Source organism: Pongo pygmaeus, chromosome 15 (assembly GCF_028885625.2).
Source record: "Pongo pygmaeus isolate AG05252 chromosome 15, NHGRI_mPonPyg2-v2.0_pri, whole genome shotgun sequence".
NCBI lineage: Eukaryota > Metazoa > Chordata > Mammalia > Primates > Hominidae > Pongo > Pongo pygmaeus.
Window position 1 is genome coordinate 35,757,337 of NC_072388.2, and position 15,898 is coordinate 35,773,234.

Here is a 15,898-nt window from a genome sequence, read left to right on the forward strand (position 1 = left end):
CCTGGATAGCTGTTGAGCTATTTGCCCATCTAAATGTCACCTCTAAAACAATTGTAAATATAAATATAAAATATACATATATTTATACTTATACATATAAATGTAATATATATTTAAATATATATTTTAAAACACATGAGTAGCAATAATAATAAACTTTCATGTATTTCAATATGACAGACTTATTAATTTATGTTACAGGAGTATTCACAACTACCCCATAACATAAATTAATAAGGTAGGTATTTTTTAATGAAAATGAATAGAAATGTCAGAATGCATCTCTTATAGTAATGGTAAACTTTTGTTTCAGGTTTGTATGTGAGAAAGAGAAAAAAGATTGTGTGTTGGGTTATGGGTAAAACACATATTCCTACAGTGGATCATGGTAGAAAACATTGAAAAAACACACCGATGCACAATGCCATGTAAATTCTTTCATTACTAAGTTTTAAAAATTCTCAAGTCTGAAATGTAGGAATTCACTAAGGGGACTGTTAAGTTTTTGAAAGATTTTTGTTTTAATTTGGACCTTTTCTCAGAATAAAGTTAAAATGCAGAAAATGCAATTAAATCAAAATAAGTTTTACTGAAGTACAATTAAGAAAATATTATGTCATGATATATCATGATATACATACATCATTATTAATGGATAAAATAACTAGATCTAGCAGCAAGTCCATTAACAACTTTAATTTCAAGCCAGTGATGACTGTAAGTGGTATTTTTGGATAACTGCAAATGCTGAAATGTGACATGAAAATACCAGTGATTTCTATGGGTGCAAACTCTCAAGAACCACTGATATTACTACTGCAATTTGTTGCTCATGTTCATAATTGTAGGAAATACTGTAGTTCCGTGAGAGTTGGTGAAAATAAAGATATAATTCTTTCCCATCCCCAAGTTAAGCACTCCTGGTTTGGAGCAATATTACTAACATCTGCAGTAGTTGGCTATTGTTACGGGTTGAATTATGCCCCCCAAAAAGGTTATACTGATGTCCTAACCCCTGCTATCTGAGAATGTGATTTTATTTTGAAATAGGGTTTGTACAGAGGTAATCAAATTAAAATAAAGTCAGTAGGGTGGGCTCTAATCCACTACTACTGGTGTCCCCATAAAAAGGGAAATTTTGGACACAGAGACAGACATGCACAGAGGGAAGACAATCTGAAGACACACAGGGAGAAGACTGTCATGTATCTACAAGCCAAGGAGTGCCAACAATTGCTGGCAAACACCAAACACTAGAAGAGGCAAGGAAGGACTCTCCTTTACAGTTGTCAGAAAGAACATTGCCCAGCCGACACCTGATTCCAGACTTCTATAGTTTCCAGAACTATGTGATATTAAATATCTGTTGTTTTAAGCCACACAGTTTGTGGTACTTTGTTATGGCTGTCCTTGGAAACTAATGCAGTTATCAAACATCAAGTATGTTTGGTTGGTCACTGACTGTTGGGAATCATTTGCTTTTGCAATTAGAATTAGTGTCTATAAGTGGGCATACAGGTAAGGAAAACCCTGATGGTGAATGAATACATCCTACCAACCTACTTTATTTTGGACTATAAAATGAATATTATACTCATTCCTCTGTCTTTTACACCAATGACTCTCAACTGTAGCTGCCATTAGAATAACCTGATGGCCTCTAAAAATTCTGACGCTTAGCCCACCCCATGCTGATTACATCAGTGTGTTTTTAAAGCTCTCTAGAAAATTCCTTTATGCAGCCAAGTTTGAGAGCTGATGTTCTATATGCATATTTCAGTTAGCTGCATTAAATTAGGGTCTCTTCTTGGTAAAGTAATAAAGAGGCAGATATTAAACCAATTATGAACACATGAATGCCATGTGGTTTGTGCCCTGACCATGGACATTGCAGTCTGGTAATTAGCAGATTCACCTTATTGATGGGGAAGGTTTTTATGGAACATTCTCCAGTAACATTTATGGGACAGGACAGTAGGTACTCTGTTGATGAAGTGACAGTGTCAGAGAATTCCAAGAGGTATATGATAATGTTGCATGAACTGACATTACTTCCTAACAAACAAACCTTGATGCCAGTTCCTGAAGCTCCTCTGCTGAATTGTGGAAGATGATTGAATCATTTTTGAAAATCATAAAGCTAAAATTCTTGTTTTTCAAATACTCTTTAAAATCTACATAAGTCTGGTAGGATTATATGATCTCTTCTAAATAGAGGTTAGTAATTATTGGTTCAAAGATATGCTTCACAACTACTTTTCTCACTGCTACTTAAAAAAAATTTCTGGTGATGTAATAAAGCCACTGGGATTTGCAATTAGACAGCCGTGCCATGTGTGGTCGTGTATAAATGAACCTCACCAAGCTCCTCTCCTTTCTTTAAAATGAGAGTAATAGTACCTACTTATAGGGTTATTTTAAGTATATTCAGTTCTTAGCACAGTGTTTGGTTTATTGTTATTGATCAACCAATGTCAAGATATATTTCTTTTTAAAACAAAAGATCATTGAGGTAGGAGTAGAACCAAAAAATATATCACTGAAACCAAAGAAGATTTCCCATAGAAAAAAAGAATCAAATGTTACTAAGTGGTTAACTATGATAAGGACCAAAGGTATCCTTTACATTGGAAATTCAGTGGCCATTAGTGACTTCCACAGAGTAGTTTAGTCAATAGAGTATTAGATATAGACATCAGTTTTCTGTGAATTGAAGAGTAATTAGGAGGTAAAGAAGCATAGCAATTTGGTCAATAGAGCAGTCCTTGAAGAAACTTGAGTAAGAAAGGTGGTAATGATAATTGAGAAGAGAGGAAACGTAGGTTAAGGATTTTTGTTTTTGAAAAATAGCAAATACTTGAGTATATTTATGGCTAATTTGAGGAAGCCAAAATAAAGAATTCTTATAGAGCAGGATTCCAGAGGAGGTAGGAAGGGATGGAATTTAGAGTATCTGCAGAAAAGTTCACCTTGAACAAAAAGCTGGCCAAATTGTGATCAGAGACAGGAGTAAAGGAGTTAAGAATAGCTGTATTTGTAAATTTGAGGCCACAATTAGTATTAACTGCACCCCCACCCCCTGCATAAAGTAGGGGTCAGTGTTGGCTTCTGAACATGAGAGGGTGGGCAGATCACCTGAGGTCAGGAGTTCAAGACCACCCTAGCCAACATGACGAAACCCTGTCTCTACTAAAAATACAAAAAATTAGCCAGGTGTAGTGGCGGACGCCTGTAATCCCAGCTACTCAGGAGGCTGAGGCAGGAGATCATCACTTGAACCTGGGAGGTGGAGGTTGCAGTGAGCCAAGATTGCACCGTTGTACTCCAGCCTGGGCAACAAGAGTGAAACTCTGTCTCAAAATACACGCACACACATATATATATGTGTGTGTGTGTATATATATATACACACACACAAATATGTATAATTCAAGAGCTGAAGAGACAGGAGATTGAAGTCGAAAAGTGGAATGTTACTATTTAAGTGAAATGCTTAAATGAAGTGAAGCACTCAGTTCTAAGCATGACCCAAAAACAAATAAATCGTACATGTTGAATGAAGATATATCATTCAGAAGAGACCTGCACAATGTGTAATGCATGGAAGAATGTTTGGTGTCCACTCAAAAATTTAAGGGAAGTTGCATCTTCCAGGGAGATTCCATGTTTCTCCTAAAACAAAAAGATACAGAGAACTTTCCTGCATCGCTGATGGGAATGTAAATTGATGCAGTCACTGTGGCAGACAATTTGGTGGTTCCTGAAAAGTCAAACATAGAATTACCATATGATCTAGCAAGCCCACTCCTAGGTATATACCCAAAAGAATTGAAAGTAAGGACAAGCAGTTACTGTACACCAATGTTTATGAAAGCATTGTTCATATTAACCAAAAGGTGGAAACCACCCAAGTATCCCTCAGCAGATGAATAAACAAAATGTGGTATATACAGAGAATGGAATATTATCCAACTATTCATTATTCAAAAACAAATGAAATTCTGATACATTCTGCAACATGGACAAACCTAAAGACATTATGCTAAGTGAAATAAACCAGATAAGAAAGAAAGATTGTATGATTCCACTTATATGAGTTACTTAAAATAGCCAAGTTCATAGAGACAGAAAATAAAATAGAGGTTACCCAGAGTTGGAGAAAGGGAATAGGGAGTTATAAGAATGGGAAATTATATGATTTACACAGAGTGGGATGATGAAAAGTTGTGGAAATGAATAATGGTGATAATTGTACAATATTGTCAGTGTACTTACTGCCAGTAAGTTGTACAGTTAAAATGATTAAAATAGTAAATTTTATGTTGTCATTTTACCACACATTTTTCTAAAGATACAGAGAACACTCTGTGAGGATATACAGAAATTTATTTTAAATGGGATTAGTATAAGATTCCTGGGATGTACAACTCTAGGACGGGGGAGGAAATTACCGAAAAACCAAGCTTAAGTTTCCTGCAAGCTCAAAGTCTACTTTAATTTCATTTAAATGAAAGTAAACAGTATTTCTTACACACCTGGTAAATGGTGCTCACAAATCTGTATGTGAAACACAGCTAATTCATAGAAATATTAGGTTTTTCTACCAATTTTCCTATGTTATAGAGGAAATGAAAAGGTTCCATTTTATGTGAAGGAACCTAAAACTAACTCTAATTTTCAGATAGATTAAATGGATAGATAGAACTCATAGATAATGGATTATGTTTGGCAAGCAATACTTAACAGCTATCCAAATCAGTTTACACTTACATATACATTTATACATGTATATTGTCATATTAGAGAAAGTTGTTTACCAATATTTAAGAAAAAATAAGGCTAGGAAAATATAGGATTAGGACAGGTAGCTAAGCCAGGAGCAAGTGAGAATACAGCCGGCATGTATACTGTGAAGCAGCAAAAGAGAAAACTTCAAGTCTGACTCTCAACTCTCCAACAGCCAAAACAGTAGAGGATGTATGATCAGCTCTTTGTTTTAGGGGCAGATTAAAATATGATGATGGCTTTCATTCTGCCTTTCCTTTGATTTTACTAATTAGTGGCCGGGCATGGTGGCTCACGCCTGTAATCCCAGCACTTTGGGAGGCCAGCGGATCACTTGAGTCCAGGAGTTCAAGACCAGCCTGGGCAACATGACCAAACCCCATCTCTATAAAAAATATAAAATTTAGCAAGGCATGGCATGTGTCTGTAATCCCAGCTACTCAGGAGGCTGAGGTGGGAGGATCACTTGAGCCCAAGAGGCAGAAGTTGCCGTGAGTGGAGATCACACCAGTGTACTCCAGCCTGGGAAACAGAGTGAGATTCTGTCTCCCCAGTTTTTTTCTTCTTTACTAATTAGTGATACTGGCCTCTTTTTTTTTAAAAAAAAAAAAAAGGGGTTTTTTCAAAAATCTTTTTTTTTTTTTTTTCTGGTTTAGTGTAAGAGCTACTGCTGGTAAAAACATTCCATTCCCTTGTATGGAAATAAGGAAAATGGAAATATGGAAATACAGATTTTGAGTTTCTTTATTCTGTTTGTTTCCTTTGAGTTGTAGAATATTTTGAGTGCTAAGAAAATGAAGCATTGGCCTTTTGTTTCTTTTGGCAGTTAGGAGCAGTGGCCAGTGAGATGCAGGGTAGAGATATTAAACTTACCACTGTAGCTGATAGCTCTTTGCATTAAAACAGAAAAGATAGCAGGAGAGGACTAACAATATCAAGATTTAAAATAAATTCCACATATTATAAAAGTGCTATTAGTAAATATTAGTACCTCCTGATTGCTATAGCAAACGCTAAATTCATTTGCAACACTTTCGTTAATCTAAATCTAGACAGTTTCATCAAGAAAGAATCTTAAACTTGTAGGGATTATTTTTGTATTTAGTAATGATTTTTTTCCTGTTGTTATAAACCTGTAGTGCTGCATTCCTAAGTTCAGGAGGCATAATAATAACAAACTCTTTTCTAATTGAGGGAATGCCTGTTTCAATGTTTGCTGATTTTATAGTGCTTCCTTATATTTCCTTTCACTTAAAGAAAGTGTAAATTAAAGTGTTTAGACAAGAATTAGACCTTGTTATTTGGTGCCAGTAGTATAGGATGTATTATACATATTATAATTAACAACAGTCAGTGTGTTTTAAATTTTTGTTATATTTTGTGTGATTCCATGTGTGAATTTGTAATGCCATTCAGAATATGGTAAATTTGACATTTTAGAACAAAAATGTTGAAGAGAATGCTTCATTTTTTAGGGTAATTTGTTTCCTATGATTGAACTAGTATTTTTTGATAATAATTATATGAAATACTTATGTGTTTAACATAGTGAAAAGTGGGATAAACATGAACCCTACTTACTGGGTTTGTAGTATACATTTAAAAGTCATAGAAACCATAAAGACAGAGGCCAGATGAAATATACACAAAAAGAAAGTAAAATTCTTTATTTTTTTCTATATTACTTTAGTAAATTTTATTCAGTATGGGTCCTTTTCTCTTTATATACTTTTTTTGGTCTGTGTATATACTATCCTTAACAATCAGAAATACTGCTGACTGTCACTAGAATCCATGGGGTTTTTTGTTTTGTTTTGTTTTAATGGTAGTGATAGTTTTTTATTGAACCATATGCTTTCTTGGTCAGAACTATGAGTTGATAAGACAAGTCACTGGTGATTATAGCATGCAAACTATAGCCGTGAAGCAGTATTTTTCTCAATGCAAATCCCTCATCAAGAGTGGGGTTGAACACTTGATCCTGACCTCATTAGATGTATATTCTAATCAGTGGTGTCAATTGGCCTACCCAGTGACGTAAATTTTTGTCACACCTCTGTTTTCTCTAATAATTAACTATCTACGGAGCTACATTATGGTACCATACTGCAACAGCTATGATTAAAAAGAACACAACAAGACTTGAATTACACTTCCATCTTTGGCATTAATCAGATTTTTTTTGGATTAGTGTAGACAAGTTTCAAGTTTGCTTGATTTCAGTTTCTTTAATTTTGACGTGAAAAGCTTTTTCTATTTCTCACATTTTATTAAATTTGTTACCCCTTTATATGAGGTAGATTGAATTTTTATTTAGTAACATTTAGAGTCAAACAGTCTTTTTATGCCATTAAGTTGTATCTATTTTCAGGGCCTTTAAATTTAAAACTTTACAGCTGGCTTCACTGTTCAAGTCACTATATATTTATTTATTGGTGACTCTGGAATGTAAAACAAAAAGAAAATTAAAAGTTTAAAAAAAAAAAAACTTAAAGTATACATTTTCTATATGTCCAGTGATTTCGACTATATTTATTAAGCATTCCTCTCTTCTTTCACTCAACTTATAGAATATGGCATTTACTAAGTTACTTAACTTCTGAATGTCGATTGCCTCACCTGTAAACAGCAATAATATCTAACCTGCTTAATATGAAAATCAGTGAGATGATATATCTGAATGTTTTTGAAAACTGTAAAGCACTGTGCAAAGGAAATATATTAATAAATGTAATTTATAAAATCACTTACAAATGTTTGCTGTCTTGAGACATAAGACAATTAAATTAGTAAAGAGGCTATTGCTACTGAAGTAAATTCATATCTTCTATAGCTTTCTATCCAGAAGGACGTTTTTAAGCATTATCAGTTTTCACAATTTTCTGCGCCTTGTTCAACACACTAAGTTATAAGAAAAAAACTAAATTTCAACATGTATAGCTCTCAACTGCTAATTGTTATTCTACAAAGTGACTCAACCTCCTTTTAAGAGCATTTAACAAAATATTTTGTCACGGGGGAGGAGCCAAGATGGCCGAATAGGAACAGCTCCAGTCTACAGCTCCCAGCGTGAGCCACGCAGAAGACGGGTGATTTCTGCATTTCCATCTGAGGTACCGTGTTCATCTCACTAGGGAGTGCCAGACAGTGGGCGCAGGTCAGTGGGTGAGCGCACCGTGTGCCAGCCGAAGCAGGGGCGAGGCATTGCCTCACTCGGGAAGCACAAGGGGTCAGAGAGTTCCCTTTCCAGGGGTGACAGACGGCACCTGGAAAATCGGGCCACTCCCACCCGAGTACTGTGCTTTTCCGACGGGCTTAGGAAACGGTGCACCAGGAGATTATAGCCCGCAACCGGCTCAGAGGGTCCTACGCCCACGGAGTCTCGCTGATTACTAGCACAGCAGTCTGAGATCAAACAGCAAGGCGGCAGCGAGGCTGGGGGAGGGGCGCCCACCATTGCCCGGGCTCGCTTAGGTAAACAAAGCAGCCAGGAAGCTTTAACTGGGTGGAGCCCACCACAGCTCAAGGAGGCCTGCCTGCCTCTGTAGGCTCCACCTCTGGGGGCAGGGCACAGACAAACAAAAAGACAGCAGTAACCTCTGCAGACTTAAATTTCCCTGTCTGACAGCTTTGAGGAGAGCAGTGGTTCTCCCAGCACGCAGCTGGAGATCTGAGAACGGGCAGACTGCCTCCTCAAGTGGGTCCCTGACCCCTGACCCCCGAGCAGCCTAATTGGGAGGCACCCCCCAGCAGGGGCAGACTGACACCTCACACGGCCAGCCGGGTACTCCAACAGACCTGCAGCTGAGGGTCCTGTCTGTTAGAAGGAAAACGAACAGAAAGGACATCCACACCAAAAACCCATCTGTACATCACCATCATCAAAGACCAAAAGTAGATAAAACCACAAAGATGGGGAAAAAACAGAGCAGAAAAACTGGAAACTCTAAAAAGCAGAGTGCCTCTCCTCCAAAGGAACACAGTTCCTCACCAGCAACGGAGCAAAGCTGGACGGAGAATGACTTTGACGAGCTGAGAGAAGAAGGCTTCAGACGATCAAATTACTCCGAGCTACGGGAGGATATTCAAACCAAAGGCAAAGAAGTTGAAAACTTTGAAAAAAATTTAGAAGAATGTATAACTAGAATAACCAATACAGAGAAGTGCTTAAAGGAGCTGATGGAGCTGAAAACCAAGGCTCGAGAACTACGTGAAGAATGCAGAAGCCTCAGGAGCCGATGCAATCAAATGGAAGAAAGGGTATCAGCCATGGAAGATGAAATGAATGAAATGAAGCGAGAAGGGAAGTTTAGAGAAAAAAGAATAAAAAGAAACGAGCAAAGCCTCCAAGAAATATGGGACTATGTGAAAAGACCAAATCTACGTCTGATTGGTGTACCTGAAAGTGACGGGGCGAATGGAACCAATTTGGAAAACACTCTGCAGGATATTATCCAGGAGAACTTCCCCAATCTAGCAAGGCAGGCCAACATTCAGATTCAGGAAATACAGAGAACGCCACAAAGATACTCCTCGAGAAGAGCAACTCCAAGACACATAATTGTCAGATTCACCAAAGTTGAAATGAAGGAAAAAATGTTAAGGGCAACCAGAGAGAAAGGTCGGGTTACCCTCAAAGGGAAGCCCATCAGACTAACAGCAGATCTCTCGGCAGAAACCCTTCAAGCCAGAAGAGAGTGGAGGCCAATATTCAACATTCTTAAAGAAAAGAATTTTCAACCCAGAATTTCATATCCAGCCAAACTAAGCTTCATAAGTGAAGGAGAAATAAAATACTTTACAGACAAGCAAATGCTGAGAGATTTTGTCGCCACCAGACCTGTCCCAAAAGAGCTCCTGAAGGAAGCACTAAACATGGAAAGGCACAACCAGTACCAGCCACTGCAAAATCATGCCAAAATGTAAAGACCATCGAGACTGGGAAGAGACTGCATCAACTAACGAGCAAAATAACCAGCTAACATCATAATGACAGGATCAGATTCACACATAACAATATTAACTTTAAATGTAAATGGACTAAATGCTCCAATTAAAAGACACAGACTGGCAAATTGGATAAAGACTCAAGACCCATCAGTGTGCTGTATTCAGGAAAGCCATCTCACGTGCAGAGACACACATAGGCTCAAAATAAAAGGATGGAGGAAGATCTAACAGGCAAATGGAAAACAAAAAAAGGCAGGGGTTGCAATCCTAGTCTCTGATAAAACAGACTTTAAACCAACAAAGATCAAAAGAGACAAAGAAGGCCATTACATAATGGTAAAGGGATTAATTCAACAAGAAGAGCTAACTATCCTAAATATATATGCACCCAATACAGGAGCACCCAGATTCATAAAGCAAGTCCTGAGTGACCTACAAAGAGACTTAGACTCCCACACATTAATAATGGGAGACTTTAACACCCCACTGTCAACATTAGACAGATCAACGAGACAGAAAGTCAACAAGGATACCCAGGAATTGAACTCAGCTCTGCACCAAGCGGACCTAATAGACATCTACAGAACTCTCCACCGCAAATCAACAGAATATACATTTTTTTCAGCACCACACCACACCTATTCCAAAATTGACCACATACTTGGAAGTAAAGCTCTCCTCAATAAATGTAAAAGAACAGAAATTATAACAAACTATCTCTCAGATCACAGTGCAATCAAGCTAGAACTCAGGATTAAGAATCTCACTCAAAACCACTCAACTACATGGAAACTGAACAACCTGCTCCTGAATGACTACTGGGTACATAACGAAATGAAGGCAGAAATGAAGATGTTCTTTGAAACCAACGAGAACCAAGACACAACATACCAGAATCTCTGGGATGCATTCAAAGCAGTGTGTAGAGGGAAATTTATAGCACTAAATGCCCACAAGAGAAAGCAGGAAAGATCCAAAATTGACACCATAACATCACAATTAAAAGAACTAGAAAAGCAAGAGCAAACACATTCAAAAGCTAGCAGAAGGCAAGAAATAACTAAAATCAGAGCAGAACTGAAGGAAATAAGAGACACAAAAAACCCTTCAAAAAATTAATGAATCCAGGAGCTGGTTTTTTGAAAGGATCAACAAATTGATAGACCGCTAGCAAGATTAATAAAGAAAAAAAGAGAGAAGAATGAAATAGATGCAATAAAAAATGATAAAGGAGATATCACCACCGATCCCACAGAAATACAAACTACCATCAGAGAATACTACAAACACCTCACGCAAATAAACTAGAAAATCTAGAAGAAATGGATAAATTCCTCAACACATACACCCTCCCAAGACTAAACCAGGAAGAAGTTAAATCTCTGAATAGACCAATAACAGGAGCCGAAATTGTGGCAATAATCAATAGCTTACCAACCAAAGAAAGTCCAGGACCAGATGGGTTCACAGCCGAATTCTACCAGAGGTACAAGGAGGAACTGGTACCATTCCTTCTGAAACTATTCCAATCAATAGAAAAAGAGGGAATCCTCCCTAACTCATTTTATGAGGCCAGCATCATCCTGATACCAAAGCCTGGTAGAGACAGAACCAAAAAAAAGAATTTTAGACCAATATCCTTGATGAACATGGATGCAAAAATCCTCAATAAAATACTGGCAAACCGAATCCAGCAGCACATCAAAAAGCTTATCCACCGTGATCAAGTGGGCTTCATCCCTAGGATGCAAGGCTGGTTCAATATACGCAAATCAATAAACGTAATCCAGCATATAAACAGAACCAAAGACAAAAACCACATGATTATCTCAATAGATGCAGAAAAGGCCTTTGACGAAATTCAACAACGCTTCATGCTAAAAACTCTCAATAAATTAGGTATTGATGGGACATATCTCAAAATAATAAGAGCTATCTATGACAAACCGACAGCCAATATCATACTGAGTGGGCAAAAACTGGAAGCATTCCCTTTGAAAACTGGCACAAGACAGGGATGCCCTCTCTCACCACTTCTATTCAACGTGGTGTTGGAAGTTCTGGCCAGGGCAGTTAGGCAGGAGAAGGAAATAAAGGGTATTCAATTAGGAAAAGAGGAAGTCAAATTGTCCCTGTTTGCAGATGACATGATTGTATATCTAGAAAACCCCATTGTCTCAGCCCAAAATCTCCTTAAGCTGATAAGCAACTTCAGCAAAGTCTCAGGATACAAAATCAATGTGCAAAAATCAGAAGCATTCTTATACACCATTAACAGACAAACAGAGAGCCAAATCATGAGGGAACTCCCATTCACAATTGCTTCAAAGAGAATAAAATACCTAGGAATCCAACTTACAAGGGATGTGAAGGACCTCTTCAAGGAGAACTACAAACCACTGCTCAAGGAAATAAAAGAGGATACAAACAAATGGAAGAACATTCCATGCTCATGGGTAGGAAGAATCAACATCGTGAAAATGGCCATACTGCCCAAGGTAATTTATAGACTCAATGCCATCCCCATCAAGCTACCAATGACTTTCTTCACAGAATTGGAAAAAACTACTTTAAAGTTCATATGGAACCAAAAAAGAGCCCGCATCGCCCAGTCAATCCTAAGCCAAAATAACAAAGCTGGAGGCATCACACTACCTGACTTCAAACTACACTACAAGGCTACAGTAACCAAAACAGCATGGTACTGGTACCAAAACAGAGATATAGATCAATGGAACAGAACAGAGCCGTCAGAAATAACGCCACATATCTACAACTATCTGATCTTTGACAAACCTGACAAAAACAAGAAATGGGGAAAGGATTCCCTATTTAATAAATGGTGCTGGGAAAACTGGCTAGCCATATGTAGAAAGCTGAAACTGGATCCCTTCCTTACACCTTATACAAAAATCAATTCAAGATGGATTAAAGACTTAAACATTAGACCTAAAACCATAAAAACTCTAGAAGAAAACCTAGGCATTATCATTCAGGACATAGGCATGGGCAAGGACTTCATGTCTAAAACACCAAAAGCAATGGCAACAAAAGCCAAAATTGACAAATGGGATCTAATTAAACTAAAGAGCTTCTGCACAGCAAAAGAAACTACCATCAGAGTGAACAGGCAACCTACAGAATGGGAGAAAATTTTCGCAACCTACTCATCTGACAAAGGGCTAATATCCAGAATCTACAATGAACTCCAACAAATTTACAAGAAAAAACCAACCCCATCAAAAAGTGGGTGAAGGACATGAACAGACACTTCTCAAAAGAAGACATTTATGTAGCCAAAAAACACATGAAAAAATGCTCACCATCACTGGCCATCAGAGAAATGCAAATCAAAACCACAATGAGATACCATCTCACACCAGTTAGAATGGCAATCATTAAAAAGTCAGGAAACAACAGGTGCTGGAGAGGATGTGGAGAAATAGGAACACTTTTACACTGTTGGTGGGACTGTAAACTAGTTCAACCCTTGTGGAAGTCAGTGTGGCGATTCCTCAGGGATCTAGAACTAGAAATTCCATTCGACCCAGCCATCCCATTACTGGGTATATACCCAAAGGACTATAAATCATGCTGCTATAAAGACACATGCACACGTATGTTTATTGTGGCATTATTCACAATAGCAAAGACTTGGAACCAACCCAAATGTCCAACAATGATAGACTAGATTAAGAAAATGTGTCACATATACACCATGGAATACTATGCAGCCATAAAAATGATGAGTTCATGTCCTTTGTAGGGACATGGATGAAATTGGAAATCATCATTCTCAGTAAACTATCGCAAGAACAAAAAACCAAACACCGCATATTCTCACTCATAGGTGGGAATTGAACAATGAGAACACATGGACACAGGAAGGGAAACATCACACTTCGGGGACTACTGTGGGGTGGGGGGAGGGGGGAGGGATAGCATTGAGAGATATACCTAATGCTAGATGATGAGTTAGTGGGTGCAGCGCACCAGCATGGCACATGTATACATATGTAACTGACCTGCACATTGCGCACATGTACCATAAAACCTAAAGTATAATAATAAAAAATAAATAAAATAAAATAAAATAAATATTTTGTCACTTAATGGTTGTGCCTAGCTAAGGACCCAGAGTTTGTATTAGAATGGGCTTGCTAATTATAGGTCCTGGAATTTGATGTTTCTAAACATTGTTTCTATTAGCTTGAGAAAAATACAATTTTATATTTTGTTAGATTAAAAAAGTGCAGTGTTTCCCTCGGTCTTGGCACTCAGAATCACTGTTATTATAGGTCCACAGGTAGCAGTTGCCTCCTACATAGGTAATCTTTGATTCATCGCTTTCTTAAATTTAATTTATAACCAGCTTTTGCTAGATTTTTCCTTGCAATCATTGTCACTTTTGCCTTTTCCTACTTAGACTGCACCTGAATAATTTCGTGCCCAAGCTTTTTTTGCTACTTTGTTTACTTGTCTTCTCCATCCTTAAGATTCCTGAAACTTTATTTTCACCCTGTCATTCAGCCATCAATAGTATTTAACAATACCACATTACATATATAATAAAGTCCGAACTCTTTAATGTAACATACATGAACTTCCTCGATATTGCTGCCATCTCTATTTCTTTTTTTTTTTTTTTTTTCGAGACAGAGTCTTGCTCTGTCGCCCAGGCTGGAGTGCAGTGGCACGATCTCGGCTCACTGCAAACTCCACCTCCCAGGTTTGCGCCATTCTCCTGCCTCGGCCTCCCAAGTAGCTGGGACTACAGGCACCCGCCACCACGGCTGGCTAATTTTTTTTTTATTTTTTTTATTTTTAGTGGGAACAGGGTTTCACCATGTTAGCCAGGATGGTCTTGATCTCCTGACCTCCTGATCTGCTCACCTCGGCCTCCCAAAGTGCTGGGATTACAGGCATGAGCCACTGTGCCCAGCCCTGTTTCTAATTCAATATTTCACCAATTATCTTTTTACTTCCCAGTTTCATTCATATTTGTGTCACTGGTATACTGCTTCACACATAGTAAGCGCTCAACAAATATTTGTTACACTGAATTGACTATTTTGTGCACTCCCAAAATAGATTGTTCAATATTCAATGGATACACCGAACAATTTCCCACTTCAGTGCTTTCTCATATGTCGTCATTTCCTCCTGGACTACTCCATCTCTGCCTATCCCATTTTTATTGAGGCTTCACATCATAATTTAAATAACAGCTATTCTATTAATCCTTTTCTAATCTTGTCCATTAGAAGTGATCTCACTATGTAAAATTCCTACCATAGTTATTCACAGTGGCTCTCTCACAATACATACCTCATGCCTTCTTGTCCAATAGTTCTATGAATATGTGTCTTCACTCCCCTACTAGTGCTTCTGTTCTTTATGTATAGCAAGACTTCTGTAAATATATGTCAACAAATGAATAAACAATCAAAGTTAACACTAGATTGAAAGTTTATTCAGCTGTAAAGTGTCTCCTGCACAATGTTTTTTTGTGTGCATTGCATGTAATAAGAACTCATTGACAAATGTGTAAATGAATGAATGATTTTAGATGACATGAACCTAGTCCAGCATGTAGGTTAGTTATTTTCACGGATGTGGGTCAAAATGGGGTCTCCATATAATAAAGCAAATATATCACTTACCAAAAAAATTCTTTTTTTTTAGACCTACAGTGTTCATATCTGAAAACTATCATTGGAAACATTTGTTTGGATTTTACCTTTCTTAAAATTTAGAATAAAAAACAAAAACTTAGGAAATAGTATCATTATCCACTGTTCATTGCAGCATTATTCTTAGAATGAAAAAATAAATTAAAATATTTTCCGTGGATGCTTTGTTTGGTCTGCATATCATTGGAAAAAATATATTAAATTCATTGCCAAAATGAGATCTAGGAGATCTGGCAATGCGGGACCCTTAGGATTATAGTATGACATGTTTATTATTCAGGGTTCTTCAGAGAAAGAGAACCAATAGACTGTATATAAATAGGGCAAGAGATTCGTTTTAAGAAGTTGGCTCAAACAATTGTGGGGCCTGGCACGTCTGAAAATCTCAGAGCAAGCCATTGGGCTGGAAAACCAGTGAAGGGCTGATGTTGTACTTTTTAAAATTTTTTATTTTTGACTCAGGTCTCGCT

At 37.5% G+C, this 15,898-nt stretch overlaps 1 protein-coding gene across 19 annotated transcripts in view; it reads left to right on the plus strand.

The window, feature by feature from the left end:
• The window catches only part of MIPOL1 (mirror-image polydactyly 1), a 406,056-nt gene that overhangs the window by 236,424 nt on the left and 153,734 nt on the right, over positions 1-15,898 (plus strand). For 2 of the 19 annotated variants that reach the window (XM_063651566.1, XM_054448533.2), the window contains one exon: positions 1,132-10,438. The exons of 15 other annotated variants lie outside the window; for them this stretch is intronic. In XM_063651566.1, coding sequence (XP_063507636.1) covers positions 1,132-1,180 — 49 coding nt within the window. In that variant the 3' untranslated portion in view covers positions 1,181-10,438. Of the gene's footprint in view, positions 1-201; positions 239-313; positions 10,439-15,898 lie in introns of those variants that run through there. 2 more of the 19 variants (XM_054448534.2, XM_063651567.1) reach the window with 2 other exon arrangements.